The sequence below is a fragment of the Pomacea canaliculata genome, linkage group LG6 (assembly GCF_003073045.1).
Source record: "Pomacea canaliculata isolate SZHN2017 linkage group LG6, ASM307304v1, whole genome shotgun sequence".
Classification (NCBI taxonomy): Eukaryota; Metazoa; Mollusca; class Gastropoda; order Architaenioglossa; family Ampullariidae; genus Pomacea; species Pomacea canaliculata.
The window spans coordinates 1,606,721-1,622,739 of NC_037595.1; the positions used below are offsets into that span (position 1 = coordinate 1,606,721).

Sequence of the window (16,019 nt, forward strand, 5' to 3'; positions counted from 1 at the left end):
AACTGCACCTCACTTAGACCTTTAATGCCGGTTGAAAGACAATGGTGCCGGTTGGAAGACAATTGTACCAATGGTGGTACAACATATAATTGCAGCTGTTTAATTTATTAAATATATTATTTGACATCAATTCCGAAAAGCAGGAAACAACATAACAACAATCTGTGCCAAACGCAAATACATCCATACGGATACCTAACTGTGCCATAGAGTACTTTTATTTTTCGTCTACATATATTACCACGAACTTGTATTACTACACGTCCGTGATATTACACATTGATTTGTTAATTCCTGTGAGTGTGGTCAAGATGCCGCCATGATTATCACGCCGTAAACGAGTTCGATGAGACTTGCGTGTTCTGGTCAGAAAACGTTGCGAGCGCTTTCGGAAGTTGAACGCAACCCAGACCGGAACTTCAAACAAGCGGGAAGTTTGTCTATGGTTACCTAAGACACTGGTAGCTTCGTATACAATACTCGTCTCCCTTTTGCACTCTGGTAACCCGAAAAAACAGAAGGAATAAGTAGATGTTGTAAGCATTAAAGGCTGTTAAGTTATGTAAAGTAGGGCGCACTCTCGCAACTAAAATAAACTTTTGTTCTTCGCCTGGAAGAGGATACAATCAAGCATAAAGAATGGAGTCGAAAGATTTGTTTAGTTTTGAGAGCGTTGATGAGGCACAACTTCTGCAAGCCGTTCCGAAAAAAAGAAAAACATTCTTAGATTCAACGAATCCTGTCCCAGATGCCCGAATATCAGACAAAGAGTCCAAAGAGAAAATAGAGAGCTTCCTATCCAAGCGTCAGAATACATCGGACAGAATAACAGAAGAGAAAAACTTGCATGACAAGACTACAGATTTCAAAACCCAAACATCAAGTCCCAGTCTCAACCAGCTCCCACCGTTTCTTATATCAAGAACTGATTCAGATGCATTGACACATGGAATAGGTGAATGCATGTATGAAGATGTTCAGTCGGTAGATGTGAAAGGAGATTGTGCCAAAAAACTTTGGGACCAACAGAAGAAAGGTGTTGACTATAATGTATATTCCAGAGTAGATCCAGAAGTTAAAAATCATGGAGAACTGCGAGTTGGATATGTGTATAGCAAGGAACTCATTGATGCCTGTAATGATCTGCCAAGGATAGCTGGAAGGGTGTGTATAATGATTAAAAATGGGTACTAATAACGCATAGCATCACAACTAAGGTAGATCGCACTCTCTACTTTAAAAGGTGTGATCCTGATAGTGGTAGGGTTAGGGTTAGTGTGCATAACAGTGTTTCACATAAATAAGGAACTAGACTAGTTCATGAATATTTATTTCTATGCATAAAAAGTGATCATAAATGTCAAATCATCATGACATTACAGGCCACTTTATAAGTATATGGAGGCATGGAAATAATGATGAGATTTTGATCCAATTTTGTAATACCTTTTAAACATACCTGTTTGTTGCAGGCAGGTGTAGTACATTCTTTGATTGAGACACTTGGTCTACTCGCCGATGTCATGTAAGCAGACTTTTGACAACTCCTAAGTAGTGACACACTTACTGATCTTGATTAGTGTTGTGATCTGCAGCTAGCTTTGTGTGAAAATGTGACTTGTTTGTCTTGACTTAACAAATCCCCCAGTAACATCTAAAGTGGCCTCGAAACAAGACCAGTGCTTGCTGTAGTTATAACATGTAGAGGGGCAGTAGTCCAGTGGTCATTATTTAGGACAATGTAAGGACAGAGCTGAGACAAGATGACAGATATCATAGTTGTAATGACGTCAAAACCTAGATTGACGTGGCGAAACATTTTTTGTAATCCAATAAATATACTTTTAGTTTTGCTAATTTATTGATTTATTTCCTCATTTTTGAAAACATGACATCATTTTACTTATTCTGTTGTCTGTTTCTTATGCATTGTGTATATGTAGTTAGCACACTGATATAATAACTGGGCACCGCACAGCACTTAGAGGTGAGATGAATAGGATAGGATGAAGGAGGCTATAAATGTAGCTGATGCTGATGTCATTATGTAATGATGTCATGCACTGATGTTATCAAATCAGTATGTCATGCAGTAGATTGCCGCCTGCATTTAACGTGTGCCTGATTATAAGATAAATTGCAATAAGTTAATTAGGCAAATAACAGTTTTAAATGAGGATCACATTTTATTAGCTGTATATTAAGTTTCTTATGTATTTTTCAATTACACTTAGCCAGCCATGTTTTATTTTGATGTTAAGCTTCATTATTAAATGACAGATAAGTGTTGAAATACATGTACATTGTAATACAGTCTCATTTTGCTGTTTCACTGCTATTTGCCCAAAACAAAGTTTGGGCAAAAGGCAAGAGTGGCTTCATGGTTTCATAACTGTATGAAGGAGGCATATGACCCATGTTAGGATAATTTCAGATGGAAATCCATTCTCAAACAATATGCAACGAAAAGCAGGTTGATGAGGTGATGTGAGATAACAAGTTCAGATGCTATTTTAGATTACATGCATTTAAGATCTTCAATACATATATGCACATGAGAACATGAAACAAGTAGATAATTTGAAGTAAAATTTTGTAAGCATTTATAAAATTATTAGAGATTTTTAGATGCTTTTACATTTTAAATGTTATACTTGCAGAACTATTTCACCCAGAAAAGGAAAAGAGGAAGAAATACAAAGATTTCACTCTACAGACTTCATTGAATTTTTGCATCGCATTAACAGTGTTTCAGATGAAGAGAAAGTTAACACAGAAGAGGCAGAACTTTATGGGCTGTGTGAGTATTTCTTAGATGATGAATATGAATACAGGACCAGCAACATGACATCTTCATGAACCTAATCATGACTACACACATATTTCTTTTTTTCCTCCTTCATTGTGCATTGTACTTTGACAAGAAACAAGAAAATACATGATATTTCTTGACATTGTATTATTATTCTAGGCCTAGGGTATCTGACAGCGAACTCTTTTATTTGCTGTCAGCCTATGACTGCCCTGTCCAAGAAGGAATCTATGACTGTGCTGCTCTGGTTGCTGGGGCAACACTTACTGCAGCAGAGGCTCTTTGTGAAGGCATATGTGACGTGGCCATAAATTGGTGTGGTGGCTGGCATCATGCGCAAAGGTCAGTCACCTTCCAATGCCACTTGCATTCCCTAAGTGATTAGTGCTGGACTATATAGTTAAGAGACTCCATGAAAAAATATTTTCACCTGTTTATTTACTAGACATTTAGTTTATGTACACAACCCCCCCAAAAAACAGAAATGCCACAAAGAATTTGTATGATGTAACCAGAAACATAACCATTTTTTTTTTTGACAAATGCCAATCATCTGGATTGTGGTGTTTATTTTTGGTGTTATTCATAATATTGATCCACCTAGAAAGAAGGTATTTGATTAAAAGTGTAGTGTTCATGTACTTGTCTGTATGTAAAGCTGAGTCCAGCTGGTGCTGGAGAAAGATACTTCATAAACGTGCTTTTTATTATTATTATGTCATAAGCATGCCTATTAATTTGAAACAAATCTGGATTGTGATGTATGATGTAGCCATAAACACACCCAATGTTCTGTTTGACTAGGAGCAGTGCATCTGGCTTCTGTTACATTAACGACATCGTACTTGGAATACTGAAACTACGAGAGACGTTTTCCAGGATTGTTTATGTTGATCTTGACCTGCACCATGGAGACGGTGAGTATAGTTCACAAACTCGGTGGGTTCCACTATTCTTAGTCTAATACAGTTCCCACTATGCTCTGTGTTGATGTGACCAAGTTTAATTTTTTGGCAGTTAATTTGCTAGTATGGCATTATGTATTTGCATATATGGTGTGCATTTGCAGGTGTAGAAGATGCTTTTTCGACAACACCCCATGTGCTGACTCTTTCTCTTCACAAATATTCACCTGGCTTTTTTCCAGGTATGTTTTTCTTTTCACTTAAAGGTTGTTATGTTTATTCTTCTTCTGTTGAGGATACTATAAATAGAAAGGGGCAGTGAAAGATAACTGTGCATTGGTTTCCCCCTTTCAGGTACTGGTGCTGCTAGTGATGTGGGTTTGAGGAGAGGAAAGTTCTACTCTGTTAACATCCCGCTCATGGATGGCATTCGTGATGCCCAGTATTATGCCGTGTTCAAGAGGTAGCCACGTTTACCTTAGCTTTACTTTTACCTTTTTTAAAACAAAAAAATAAAAGATGGTGCTATCAACAAGTACCATTTAAATTTAAAGCATCTAACAAATAAAATTGAAGGATTGATGATTAATGCTGTTGTTTATACATTTATGGCTGTAGCAATCTCAACACATAATTACTGACGATTGTATGAAATGTATGAATACCATCCAGGGATTAGAGTGATTCCAATCTACTAATAAACAATCATAATATGGTGAATAGTAAATGCATAATGAACTAAGAACTAATATAGAGACAGCATTTTGACTAGTAATTGGGTGTAATAAATTGCTAAAGATCTGTCACTGTTCGTCATTTCTATTTTCATTCTTGTAGAGTTATGTCATCAGTCTGTACTGTATATCAGCCACAAGCCATTGTGTGCCAATGTGGTGCTGATGGTCTTGCAGGAGATCCCATGGGTGCGTTCAACCTGACTGAAGTTTCCTATTCTGACTGCTTGCATCATATACTAGACTTGAAGCTGCCGACACTTGTGCTAGGGGGAGGTACAGCTACTATTGTCTTTTATCTGGTTAGACATGCTGAATGCATTTCCTATAAAATGCAGTAGCTGGCAAATTTTTTTAGTTTTTAATTTGGAGACTGTGTGTTATTTGCATATTTTTATTTCCCACCTAACCATCTTTTCTCATTATTTTTATCCTCTATTCATATTAGGTAATGCATGCTTGTGAGCGACACTGTTCTGTACAATCATTATTTAAGGGAAGTGGATTTTTTTTTTTGGGGTGGGTAGGAAGAAGATAGATTTGTCTTCACACTCAAGCATTGTATGGTTTTGTTCAATTCAGGTGGCTATAGCTATTCCAACACAGCTCGCTGCTGGGCACATTTGACAGCAGTAGCAGTGGGCCGAAAACTTCCCCAGGAAGTCCCAGATCACAGGGTAAGGGTTGTCCAGGATCAACGCACTATGATAAACTTTCTTGTACATTTTGCTCTTGTTCTGGGAGTGATACTTAAGCTGAAGATGAAGTGCACGAGTTAAATTATTTGTTTGTAAGGCTTAGTTGGTGTCAGCGTTCATCCCTGACCTTAAATCTTGCTATTGCAATTCCTTCATATTTTTGTGTATCTACAGTACTATATGGACTACAGCCCAGACTTTGAAATGAACATTCAGGCAGGTAATCGACCAGATCTCAACAAAGATGAGGAGCTAATGGACATTTGCAGCAGAGTTGCAGGTATTTTAGGATGTGTCAGCATATCATCTGTTGGCTTACACAGCACTCTCATCTGTTTATAGGCTGCCATTTTCCTGATGTAAGTGGAACATGTCATAGTTTCATGCATTGTGACAGGAGATTCTGAACTGTTGTCACACCTCTTAAAGAATGATGCAGTGCATATGGTTAGCAATATCACATATATTATTCTAGGTCTGGTAAGGAGCTAAGGCACACTACTGTTCAGTTAACAGCTGGCTTGTGACTTTTTCTTTCAGAAAACCTGGAGCAGATAAAGGGTTGTTGTCATACAATGAGGAGAGCAACAGACATGAAAATGTAAAGACCAAGGGCACATTTTGACAACTCATTGCAGAATTTATTTAAACTGTCTGAAAAGAAATCTATTTTTGTGTTTGGATATTTTCATTGCTGGTGAGTCCATAGCTGTAAACCAACTAATTTGCTCATAATTTCTACAAGTCTTTCGAAATTTTTGATGCACATATATTGCAGATGTGTATTCTCAAAAAAAAAAAAAAAAAAAAAAAAAAAAAATGCCCAAACCAATAGTGGAACATAAAATTTGTGATACTTCAACAGAACTGCAAGGCCTGCTATCTTGCTCAATCCTCAAAAGCTGAATAGGGAAGCGTGGATGAGTCTTGTACTACACATGACCTGTTGAGCCACCAACTGCATCAACAAAAACCAAGTGAATGAAATCATTCAGGTTAAAATCTGGTGAATGTTGATTCCGACTGCCAGGCTATAATGTGAATAATGTCTTTCAGGCCACATCTCTGGACAGGCTAGGCTAGACTACTAACTACCACTGAAACTTCATGCTTTGCCCTGGACAAGAGATTCCACTCATTGGAGGGCGATTCAGTGGTGCAACAGTTAGCGCCTGTCACCACTACAGTGAGTGTGGGTTGTCTGTCCTGGGTTCAGCTCTCATCTCGGGCCACCTGTTCTTTCTCTGCATGTGGCATTAACAGGGCTGGCTGCCTTTGTTGCTGGCTCGACATAAAACACCAATTCCCCCACCCCCACCATGGGATTTTTTTTTTTTGCATTCCAGGGACTGATCAATAATTCTCTCAAAACCATTTCTATCTAGGCTGATATAGACTATGCTGTGATGTCCGTTCTCCCCTCCCGCAAAGGTAAGAACAGACGGCACCTGTCCCTCTTGCGGTGGCAGGTCTTGTAAGAATGATGCATTAGGCTAGCATTGGATCTTGAAGCCTATTCAGATCATGGGGTTCCCCCTTAGGAGGAGGGTGAAGACTGACTTCCTAAGGATTGAGTGAGAGCAGGAAATTCTTAACCCAATCCTGGGTGTGTGAGGAGAGAGACAAGTCACTGCCCTGAAACTGAAGACCTATCGATCTGAAGAAAAGGGCATGTATGAACTCTCAAGTTCAAGCTGCCGAGACGATTGCTACAAAGCATCTGGTGACTACACTCCTGATAATGCCCAGACATAGAGGTTCAGATGGAAGATGGATCCAGCTGCATTATTGTTTCAATCAGGTAGGTGCATGAGGCAGCATCTGAGAAAAATACAGTGAACATGGCTGCTAGACTGACTCCAGTTGAAGGGGATGATCAGAAGAAAATTCATTTGACCTTTGGCAGTACTTTGGGCAGCATGGCAAGCACTGCCTGGCCTGGACAGGTCTGGAATTTAGGAAATGAAAGTTGGGAGCTTGTTCTTCCAGTAAGCTTTAAAGTCCACTGGCACATCAGCTGTAAAAATACTGGATTAAGGCACCAGGACTATCTGACATATCCACATGAAGCAAACACATTAGAAGATTTCAAGAATCTGTGATTTTCCTGAAGCACGTTATTTATGCGACATCATCTGAATTCTGGTGGTATAAAGAATGTTACGCAGGATGGGTTCTTTCCTCTTTTACCTATGGGTTTGGGAATAACATGTTTGTTTCCCATCATTTGCTCCTCCCACTCTTTTAGTTCCTTTAAGTACTTGTCTTTTTCTAGCCTGGCATCTTCCTCATATTTCTGTAAGAAGATTTATACAAACTTCTTTAGCAATAATTTTAGCAGAATGAATACAGGTACATGTTTTTATCATCTGCTGTAATATCAAAGGACAAAACAAAAAATTGTCATAGTCTTGTTAAGGTACAACTGTCCAAAAACAATCTTTCTACTCTACAATTCATCATTTGAAAGATGTTTGACCAAAAACCTCACCGTCGAGGGAGTGAACCCAAGCCAAATACAAATCAAAAGAAAAATGTAAGACACGAGAATCAGACATATGATAAACTGAATAAAAGACCACAAAAGTCACACACACATCTACATATAAAAACAAAAAATACACCTAAAAGAAACAATAATACAAAACCAAATACCTTTTTCTCTTCTTCAGGCATATTGTGCCAATTTGCTGCAAGAACTTTGCTTTTTTGCTGGAAGAAAAATCAGGCATCACGTGGTTAGCTATTATATGATCCAGCAATTGCTTTTGACTCAGATCTTTTCAGAATAACCACCACAGCTTAGTATTACAACAAAGCATTCTCTCTCTCTCACACACACACACACAAAACATCAACCTGTAAGTAGAGAAAAATTTAAAATTTCATCAAAGTCTAAAATACAAATTGTACTCTCTGCTTAATTGTGTAAGTCCAAATAATAATAATTTCCCCCAACAGAAGTGAGTTCAATGTGCTTTACAAGATGTAAAGGACAGTAGATAGTGATGCCATGTGATAGAGAAGGGTATCACAATCAAAAATTGTACAAATACATTGCTAGGAATGTGGATAAACATAGGAGAAGGTGGAGAAAGTAGCAGTCATGGTACATCAACTACACTATAGGTGTTTCCGAAAGAGATTTTAAGTTGAGACCAGAAAGCACTGACTTGCCAGGCTTGTAGGGTGACACATGTTCAAGCAGATTGGGGCGAGGCTATGAACATGATAACAAAGTATGGTGATTTTGAATTTGATGCAAAAACTGGCAGCCAGTGCAGGTCTCATAGAAGTGGTGTGACATGATCAACCTAATGTTTGCATTTCAGAAAAAGTGAATGATGTGGACAGAGGTAGATGTTTAATCATATGTTTGGAGGCCATCAAAATGACTTCAATTTTACCACATTTAGCTGGAATTTGTTTGACATCGAGTGTCTGACAGAATCAAGAGTTTGCTAAGTGCTGGCAAACAATTTGTGGAGTTACACAACATGATGAAAGGGAGAATTTTTTTCATTTTTAAGTCTATAAATGGTTTGTGGCAGATGGTCCTTAGCTTATTTGGTTTATTTCACTCACAGCTACAGATGAACCATCCTGTTCAAGCCATGAAGATCTCATAAACATTTGGTATGCAGTTGGTGGTTGCTTTGGCTTTCCCAGTATGCGCATCTCCTACAATGTAAGGATCACAACATATGGATTCACGAAATATCCACACAAAATAGATCATGTAGATCTTATACACCAAATGTTATCATAACTTACATCCCAAGCTAAATCATCATCATGAAAATTATGGCATATACATTAACATTTTTCAAATGCCATAATAAAATTCTTCCAATTTTATTTTCAAGTCATAAATTTATCCTCAAAGGGAGAGCTGTGCATCTTCTGACGTGAAACCAATTAAGAAGTCAAAAGCTTCCGGACAAACAACTGGCTAATTTTCATTTTATTATAAAGAAAGAGGAGGAAGAAAATTGATGTTTTACAGTCAGCAACATCGGCAAATATCACAACAAGAAAAAAGTAAAATCTGTGCTGTGCTAGATTACATTAACAATGACTACAAATGTCAAAACTAGAAAGACACAGCAACTAAACAATAATGGTGAGGACACAGTCTGGAAAACTTAAAAAAAATCCTTTAAATCATCAGAAAGGTCCATCAGACGAACATGACCATACATCTGTCTGCTCATGAAAAGTACCTCGGTCTGAAAAAAAAAAAAAGGGAGAGAGATTAGAGAAATAAACATATGATCAGCTAAAACATTCAACCATTAAGATACATTTATCAGACCAACTTTGATTCGTTTCCATTGGCAAACGGCCATGTTTTAGAGGATGGCATATGCACACTAATGATAAAAATCAATGAACAATGATGACTTGAAATCACTCTTTTGTCACCCAAAAGTGCAAAATGCTGTAGATCACTTACATTAAAAAATAAGAAATTTTCTGCACTGGTGCTTTATTATTCAAAAGTAGATAATCTTGATTCATGCCACAAAATAAATTCTGCAGCTTGTTAAGTTATTTGTCTATTGACTATGCAAACAATTTTATAAGATATAGACAGGGATCAAAATATATCCAGCTTGGATTACATGGAAAACCAGCTTTCACTAACATGTTTGCGTTTCAATTTTCTGATGGATACATTTTCCGCACTTTTGTCAAGCTGAGCTGCCTGTTCTTCACCCAAATACTGCGAATTTTTCTTCTTGTAGTCCACATATTCTTCTCGACTCTGTAACCTGTATGTCTGTCAATACATAAAAATGTCAGTTAAAGGGATGGCTCCTTGCTTACACAGGTATTTAGATATTTTATTTAGTTTGTATTCTAACAGGGTAACTCCAGCTACAAAATCTGGAATATTAAATTTTTTTTTTTTTTTTTTAAATTTTAGAGTTTTTCTTTGGTAATGTAGTGTCTACATATAGTTCAAGGCATCATTCTCAGCAGTTACCTCCTCCAGTGTTTAGATGTGATTTTTAACATTCTGTCTACACCATATGTTAATTGAACATGACTTTCAGTTCTCACTTATAACTCACTCTTTGCCCCTCTGGACCGAGCTGACGCCACATACGACTTGCAGTCTTGTTAATTTCGGAAGGACTGATACCTTTAAAATAAAATGGTAGAAAGAAAACTACCACAAAGTTCTGCATGTCCCATCTCTAATATAATGGTAATAAATGTGTGATTTATATAGTGCACACTCACACTCATAAAGGAGCATGCTCTTGGTGCTTGGGACAAAAAGATAGCATATAAAGGATGATAAACAGCAGTAGTGACAAACATAGAAAGAAGAATAGGGTGTCAAGAATTGCATGAAGTTCTATCAAATAATTACAAAATATTATAAACAATGTTAATGATATCCGAAATTTAAAAAAAATGAAATTTTAAGTATGTCTATAATAAACCTGGGTCATTCATTTTGATTTCTGAAATCTTCTCCTTCAAAAACTTCACAAATGGTTTAGGTGGTTTCTTAGGTGCATCTGAGGACTGGGTAGACTGAGACATGCTGATCAAGTGCTGCACATCCTTAACTGGTCTGTGGACATTAAATGCCTAAGATAGTTAACTCACAAGTGTAACCTAATATTAAGCACTATCATACAAACATTCTTATATTTTATTCTAAGAAAATAACATTCAAAGAGTAACATAAAGCAGTACAAAATCAAAGTCTTCTAAACCATGTTCTTTCAAGCATCTTGAATAGTACTTCAGCATTACCCAGAGATACAGCATCTATTGTAAGAAGAATATAAAGTTATTCACATGTTTCCTTACTCCCCATCTTCAAACATGCCCAGCGCATTTCAATTCTCTCAACAGCACAAGTTATATGGAAATGTAACAGTCAAATCAAAATGTAAACTAAAATGGTAAAATGGTTTTATATAAGAGCAGAAAGTAGACTGCTATGGTAACTAAAAGAAAACTGCAACACTCCATTTACAATTAAAGAAATTTTTAATATTTTACATTCTTAAACAGATTCTGAGGGGAATAAAAGACAAAAGGCAACATAGTTATTTTTTCTCCCAGATTATAAACAAATTCTAAAATGTTGCTGTGCTAAACACTGAAATATAGAAAGATGTGATTGGTGATGCTTCTTCATATTATGATGTTCTGTAAAGATCCATTCTGTTACAAATCTTTTACTAGATATTGATTCAAGCAGCAGCACATGGTACCCCTTTCTGAGAATGCAGGGTTTATGCATCGTACTAACTCCTTTGGATCTTTGTCTTGACTTCAAATAAAATGTGGCGATCTTAAAGTAATGTTTGTGTAAGAAAACAATGGACCGACTCATTGGGCACCAGGTGCACATCAATAATAACCCGTAGCAACCATGATGTATTATATACCAGGTCCCAAATGGCCCGTTCAGATTTTTAATGCCCCTTCACTGAAAAGGCCATAAAGTATAGATCCTGGCACTCCCTATCACTTCAGAGACCCATCTACAGCAAGCCAAACCTAAAAAGAATTTATTTGCAAAGTGACATTGTACGAGAAATATGTCTGAGCTAAAACTCTATTTTTTGACGAAAAGTATTATGTAGTGACTAATCATATACCAACACGGGATAATATCTTTCAATTATCGACCCAGCATACCTGTTTATTGGTAATACCAAGCGCTTTGGGAAAACACTAGGAATAACACGCCAACATGTGAAGGCGGCGGCCATGATCGCACCACGAACTAATATCCCTGGACTGCTGGCAGACGATTTTTTTTTTCCCCCCCCACAACTGCTAAAACGAGGCATGAGACAAGGAAGCTTCCGGTTTAGTCACATTCTTTGTTACGGTTTGCCGACTAACAGAAGAGAACTTCGCAAGAGGCTAAATAGCGGCTAAGTGTTGGTCTTGGCAGACAGACAGCAGTCCACCTATACACGTCCTTGCCTGGCAAAGTTCTCCGCTGTCAGTCTCGGCGAGCCTTAACAATGAAAATGCCTAAACCGGAAGCTTTGTACAAACCTGCCTCGTTTTGGTATGTAACTGGAAAATCGTCTGCCAGCAGTGTAATACAAGTTCGTGATTGCACTTTGCACCAGAGACTATATGTAATATCTAGAAATAATACTTATATAATTTATATATATTTTGTATTTATAGTACACAGTAAATCTCACTCATTTTGATGAACATCTAGGTTATTTTTTTCACTGGGCGGATGAGTCAAAAACTGTGTAAAATATTTAAGAAACCAACATTTTACCATGAATATTAACTAAACATAAGAATAATCATCCAAAACAGGAATACTGATTGGTGTCATGTACAGATATGACTTTTGTACCACAAAATCTCCCTTTCCAATTATTATAATTACTTGTACTGTATTATCATTTACAAAAATGTTGTCAATTTTCTATAGAATATGCAGAGGATGTGGAATAAAATGTTCAAAGTCCTAGTAACTTGAAGTAGAATCCTGCATCGTCCTTAATCAGTCCTCACTCTGAATTTTAAATAAAAGTGTGTTCAATGGTATTACTTTAGCTTTATATTAATTTATTTATTTGACTTAGATTCCATTTTTTTTTTTCTTAAAGTAAAGCCCCATACTTCAGATGTGATAATGACATTTTTTCAAATGTTTCCAACATTTTTGCATTAAAGCTGCCTTAACAAGAAATTAACATTAGTATTTTCTCTCAACTCCACCACATGCATGCATGGGTGTGTGTGTGTGTGCAGGAAGATGTATTTGTATAAATAACATTATAGGATCTTATTACATTATTATTCCTTTACGCTTCCAGTCGAGCATAGGGCTGCAACTACACCCTGCCATTGGATTGTTCTGGGTGTCCATTTCCAGTTGGGTCCATGTCATGCCAGCTGTGGACCAATCTCCATATCTGGGTCTCCCAACCCTGTGCTACTCTGTGTCTCGTTAAATTTATGCCTGGCTTTCGCAAGGTGTGACCGATCCAGCTCCAGCCCCACTTTGGCTTCTTGATGTCTTGACTGGCAGGTTTTTGGTTGGTTCTCTCCCACAGGTCTGTATTGGAGATCTCGGGCCATCTGATTTTGAGGATGTGGCGCTTTGCTGACTATGCTGCCAAAGTAGATAAAAAGGTCAGATGCTGTAATACATTCCACATGTAGTTGGAGTGGTGCTTGTTTTTTGTTGATCCGCATTCCCTCCTTCTTCTTGATGTTGTCAGGCCAGTCATTGCTGCTTCTTTTGAGAGCCGAGTGAGCTTTGTCTGTATATGTTGCTGCTTGTGGGACAAAAGGCTGATGACATTCACAAAGTCGAGATCCTCAAGTTGAATGCAAAGGTCCACTGAATGCCCGTGTTGCTGTTATAGCTTGTTCTTCTTATGATCTATAATCTATGACAATCAGAAAAATTGTCATAGATTACAACCTTGCCTCACTTCGAAGGGGTCGATCATCTTCCTTTTGCGGATCACCTGGCATGTAGAGTCCTCATACAGCTGCTAGATGATGGCAATGAACTCTGATGGAAATCCATAGTGCTGCATCAGCTTCTAAATGGATTCCCTATCTACGGAATCAAAAGCCTTCTCAAAATCCGCATATCGTGTAGAGTGGCAACTGCCATTTGATGGACTGTTCAATATTGATTTGCAGTGTAGTGGGATATGGTCGCAGCAGAGATGCTACACCCCCTTATAGGATTTGATGTCAATTACCGCTGTGCATGCTGAGAATCTCGTTCTATAATATTCAGCCTCTTGCTATCGTCAGGCATTAATATAAGTTTTCTCACATACATGTATACGTGCACATTCCTTTCACAAAAGCATATTGGGAAATATTTTACTTCAATGTACATGTAGAAAACACACTTATAGCAGATATCCAGATAGATTTTTGATAAAATGATTGTACCTACGAACAGTGGAAAGGGAGATGAAAGGAAAAGGCAGGACATGGGGTCAGCTGGAGTGGGTTTCAGCCGATCAACATCGGTGGCGGACTCTGGTTGAGGCCTTATGTGCAACCTGATGCACGAAAAGGAATAGATAGATATATAGATTGTACCTACATTACTGTAATGTTTGGAAGTGTGGTATTTCAGCCCTTGTGACCTTGCTACAAAACAGCTGTAGTAAGCATGAATATACCTAGTTTAATGGTATCTGGTGAATTAAGTTGATTTCCAATAGATTTTACACAATTTAGGATGGTACGCCTTTGTTATTAAAAAACACAAATTTTACAGCTTACCCAAAAAAGGTATATGAATAATGAAGTCCACTCTATATGTGTTTCTTCAATTAGCGATTTATTGAATAGTTTGAATCTCATCAGCAGGGGAATTTAAAAGTTTCTTCTGAGTTAAAAACAAAATCAGATGTTTATTTGACAGTTGTCTTCAAAGATATGGTTCTTTAAGTTTATGAAAGGGATATACATATAGTAATTACATATCAGGTCTCTTTCTATGATAAAAAAAATATTACTCTAGTATCATAAAAAGAAAGTTACTTTCAATTTACAGATGCTGCTGCTTACTTTAAGTTTAAAGCCTTACAAAAAATATTCAAAAGGTAGCGACTAGGTCTAGAAAATTCAAAATTAGCACCAGGAGACAACCAGCTAAAAAATGTCAAGAAAGGCAGCTGCAGAAAAAGGATTCATTAACGATATCCAAAGTTGCATCCTATAGATTACTGATAGAAATAGACAAAAAAATATTGACTGGCCTTTGAGGCAGTGATTTTAGCACTTGCATATGCTTTCATAGCAAAGATCTATAAAGCAGCTTCTAGGAGTTAAAATTTGTTGGGTGATGTATAGGATCAATTCCCTTCTTAATCTTGGCACAGCACATTGACTGGTCAAATAGTAGTCAACCAAGGATTTCAAGACTGTGAATGTTCACCAGTCAACACAGAGACAATAATACACATGCTCTAGTGAGTCTAGTCTAAAGCTCAACACATCATGTGCAATCAGCATGTTGCAATGTTTACCATGATCAGAACAGTAGAGGTCATACTCAGTCCTTTAACACTGTTCAGACTCAACAGAAAGGCAAAGAAAGCAATGTTATCATTTTTAGCATACAATTACAACAGATAAAACTATATTAAAATACAGCTCAATAACTACATAATTAAAAATGGCGAACTGACATGAGCTCAGTGTACAAGTGAATGAAGGCTGCTGGTAAAATTCAAAGAATAAGATGCATGGCTATCTAATGGACCATTCAACCCCTGCCTCTGTTGAGTAATATTTTTTTATGCACCTAAGCATTAAAACTTGGGTATCAACGTTTAAAAATCTTATGCAGATCATTTTCCCAATTCAAACTTTTTATTATTATGTTGGTATTGTTTTACATAATGGTCTTTTAAGCACTCACCCTCTCTCTGTGTAATCACCTCATTCAGTGCCCACCTTTGCCTATTTCTTTCCCATGACACTCCCCCTTTCCCCCATTTAAAAAAAAAAAAAACTGATGAAAGTTTTTAAAAAAGTTCCTGTAAAGCGTGGCTTGATCATACTTCATTCTCATTCTTCCCCAAGAGAAACTATTGCAGTATTGTGTGCTCTTGTGTCACATCACTTGCAGATCTTTGCATTTTGCTTCTTCGTTGGACTGTGACTTAATCTTCCTGTGCAGTACACTGAGATTGTCTTATTCATGAGGCAGTGCTATATGTGCATTCTTATTATTGTAAATCATTTTGAGTCAAGCTGATGCTGGAGACAGGCTCTACATAAATGTGCGTATCATTATTATTAATCGCCTATCAGTTTAAACTGTGATACATTAAGATTACAATGTTACTGTACTAAATGTAAAACTTGTGAGACT

The 16,019-nt window shown here is 37.2% G+C and overlaps 2 protein-coding genes across 2 annotated transcripts; one reads left to right on the forward strand and one right to left on the reverse strand.

The window, feature by feature from the left end:
- The first annotated feature begins 52 nt into the window (after nt 1-52).
- LOC112566631 (histone deacetylase 8-like) lies at nt 53-5,969 on the forward strand. Its single transcript, XM_025242902.1, has 11 exons — nt 53-1,164; nt 1,473-1,525; nt 2,661-2,800; nt 3,013-3,154; nt 3,617-3,729; nt 3,882-3,959; nt 4,072-4,180; nt 4,555-4,727; nt 5,034-5,128; nt 5,324-5,429; nt 5,690-5,969. The coding sequence occupies exons 1-11, from the start codon at nt 640-642 to the stop codon at nt 5,752-5,754; spliced, it is 1,599 nt and encodes a 532-aa protein (XP_025098687.1). The 5' UTR covers nt 53-639; the 3' UTR covers nt 5,755-5,969.
- A 505-nt stretch (nt 5,970-6,474) lies between these two features.
- Nucleotides 6,475-12,000, reverse strand: LOC112566632 (transcription factor A, mitochondrial-like). Its single transcript, XM_025242903.1, has 8 exons — nt 11,822-12,000; nt 10,606-10,739; nt 10,228-10,298; nt 9,798-9,932; nt 9,373-9,378; nt 8,735-8,830; nt 7,805-7,861; nt 6,475-7,445 (listed from the first exon to the last, which is right to left on the reverse strand). Exons 1-8 carry the CDS (start codon nt 11,974-11,976, stop codon nt 7,281-7,283), a joined length of 819 nt encoding a protein of 272 aa, XP_025098688.1. The 5' UTR covers nt 11,977-12,000; the 3' UTR covers nt 6,475-7,280.
- Nucleotides 12,001-16,019: the final 4,019 nt, after the last annotated feature.

What these genes read in the sequence shown, in the direction of transcription:
- LOC112566632 (XM_025242903.1), bottom strand. Translation starts at nt 11,976, where the DNA reads ATGCCTCGTTTTAGCAGTTGTGGGGGGGGAAAAAAAAAATCGTCTGCC. An exon ending in TTGGTATTACCAATAAACAG is followed by an intron (nt 10,740 to 11,821) that starts GTATGCTGGGTC and finishes TAATGTCCACAG; the next exon opens with ACCAGTTAAGGATGTGCAGC. An exon ending in TGCCTGAAGAAGAGAAAAAG is followed by an intron (nt 7,446 to 7,804) that starts GTATTTGGTTTT and finishes ATCTTCTTACAG; the next exon opens with AAATATGAGGAAGATGCCAG.
- LOC112566631 (XM_025242902.1), top strand. Translation starts at nt 640, where the DNA reads ATGGAGTCGAAAGATTTGTTTAGTTTTGAGAGCGTTGATGAGGCACAA. An exon ending in TGACCTGCACCATGGAGACG is followed by an intron (nt 3,730 to 3,881) that starts GTGAGTATAGTT and finishes GTGCATTTGCAG; the next exon opens with GTGTAGAAGATGCTTTTTCG. An exon ending in AGGAAGTCCCAGATCACAGG is followed by an intron (nt 5,129 to 5,323) that starts GTAAGGGTTGTC and finishes GTGTATCTACAG; the next exon opens with TACTATATGGACTACAGCCC.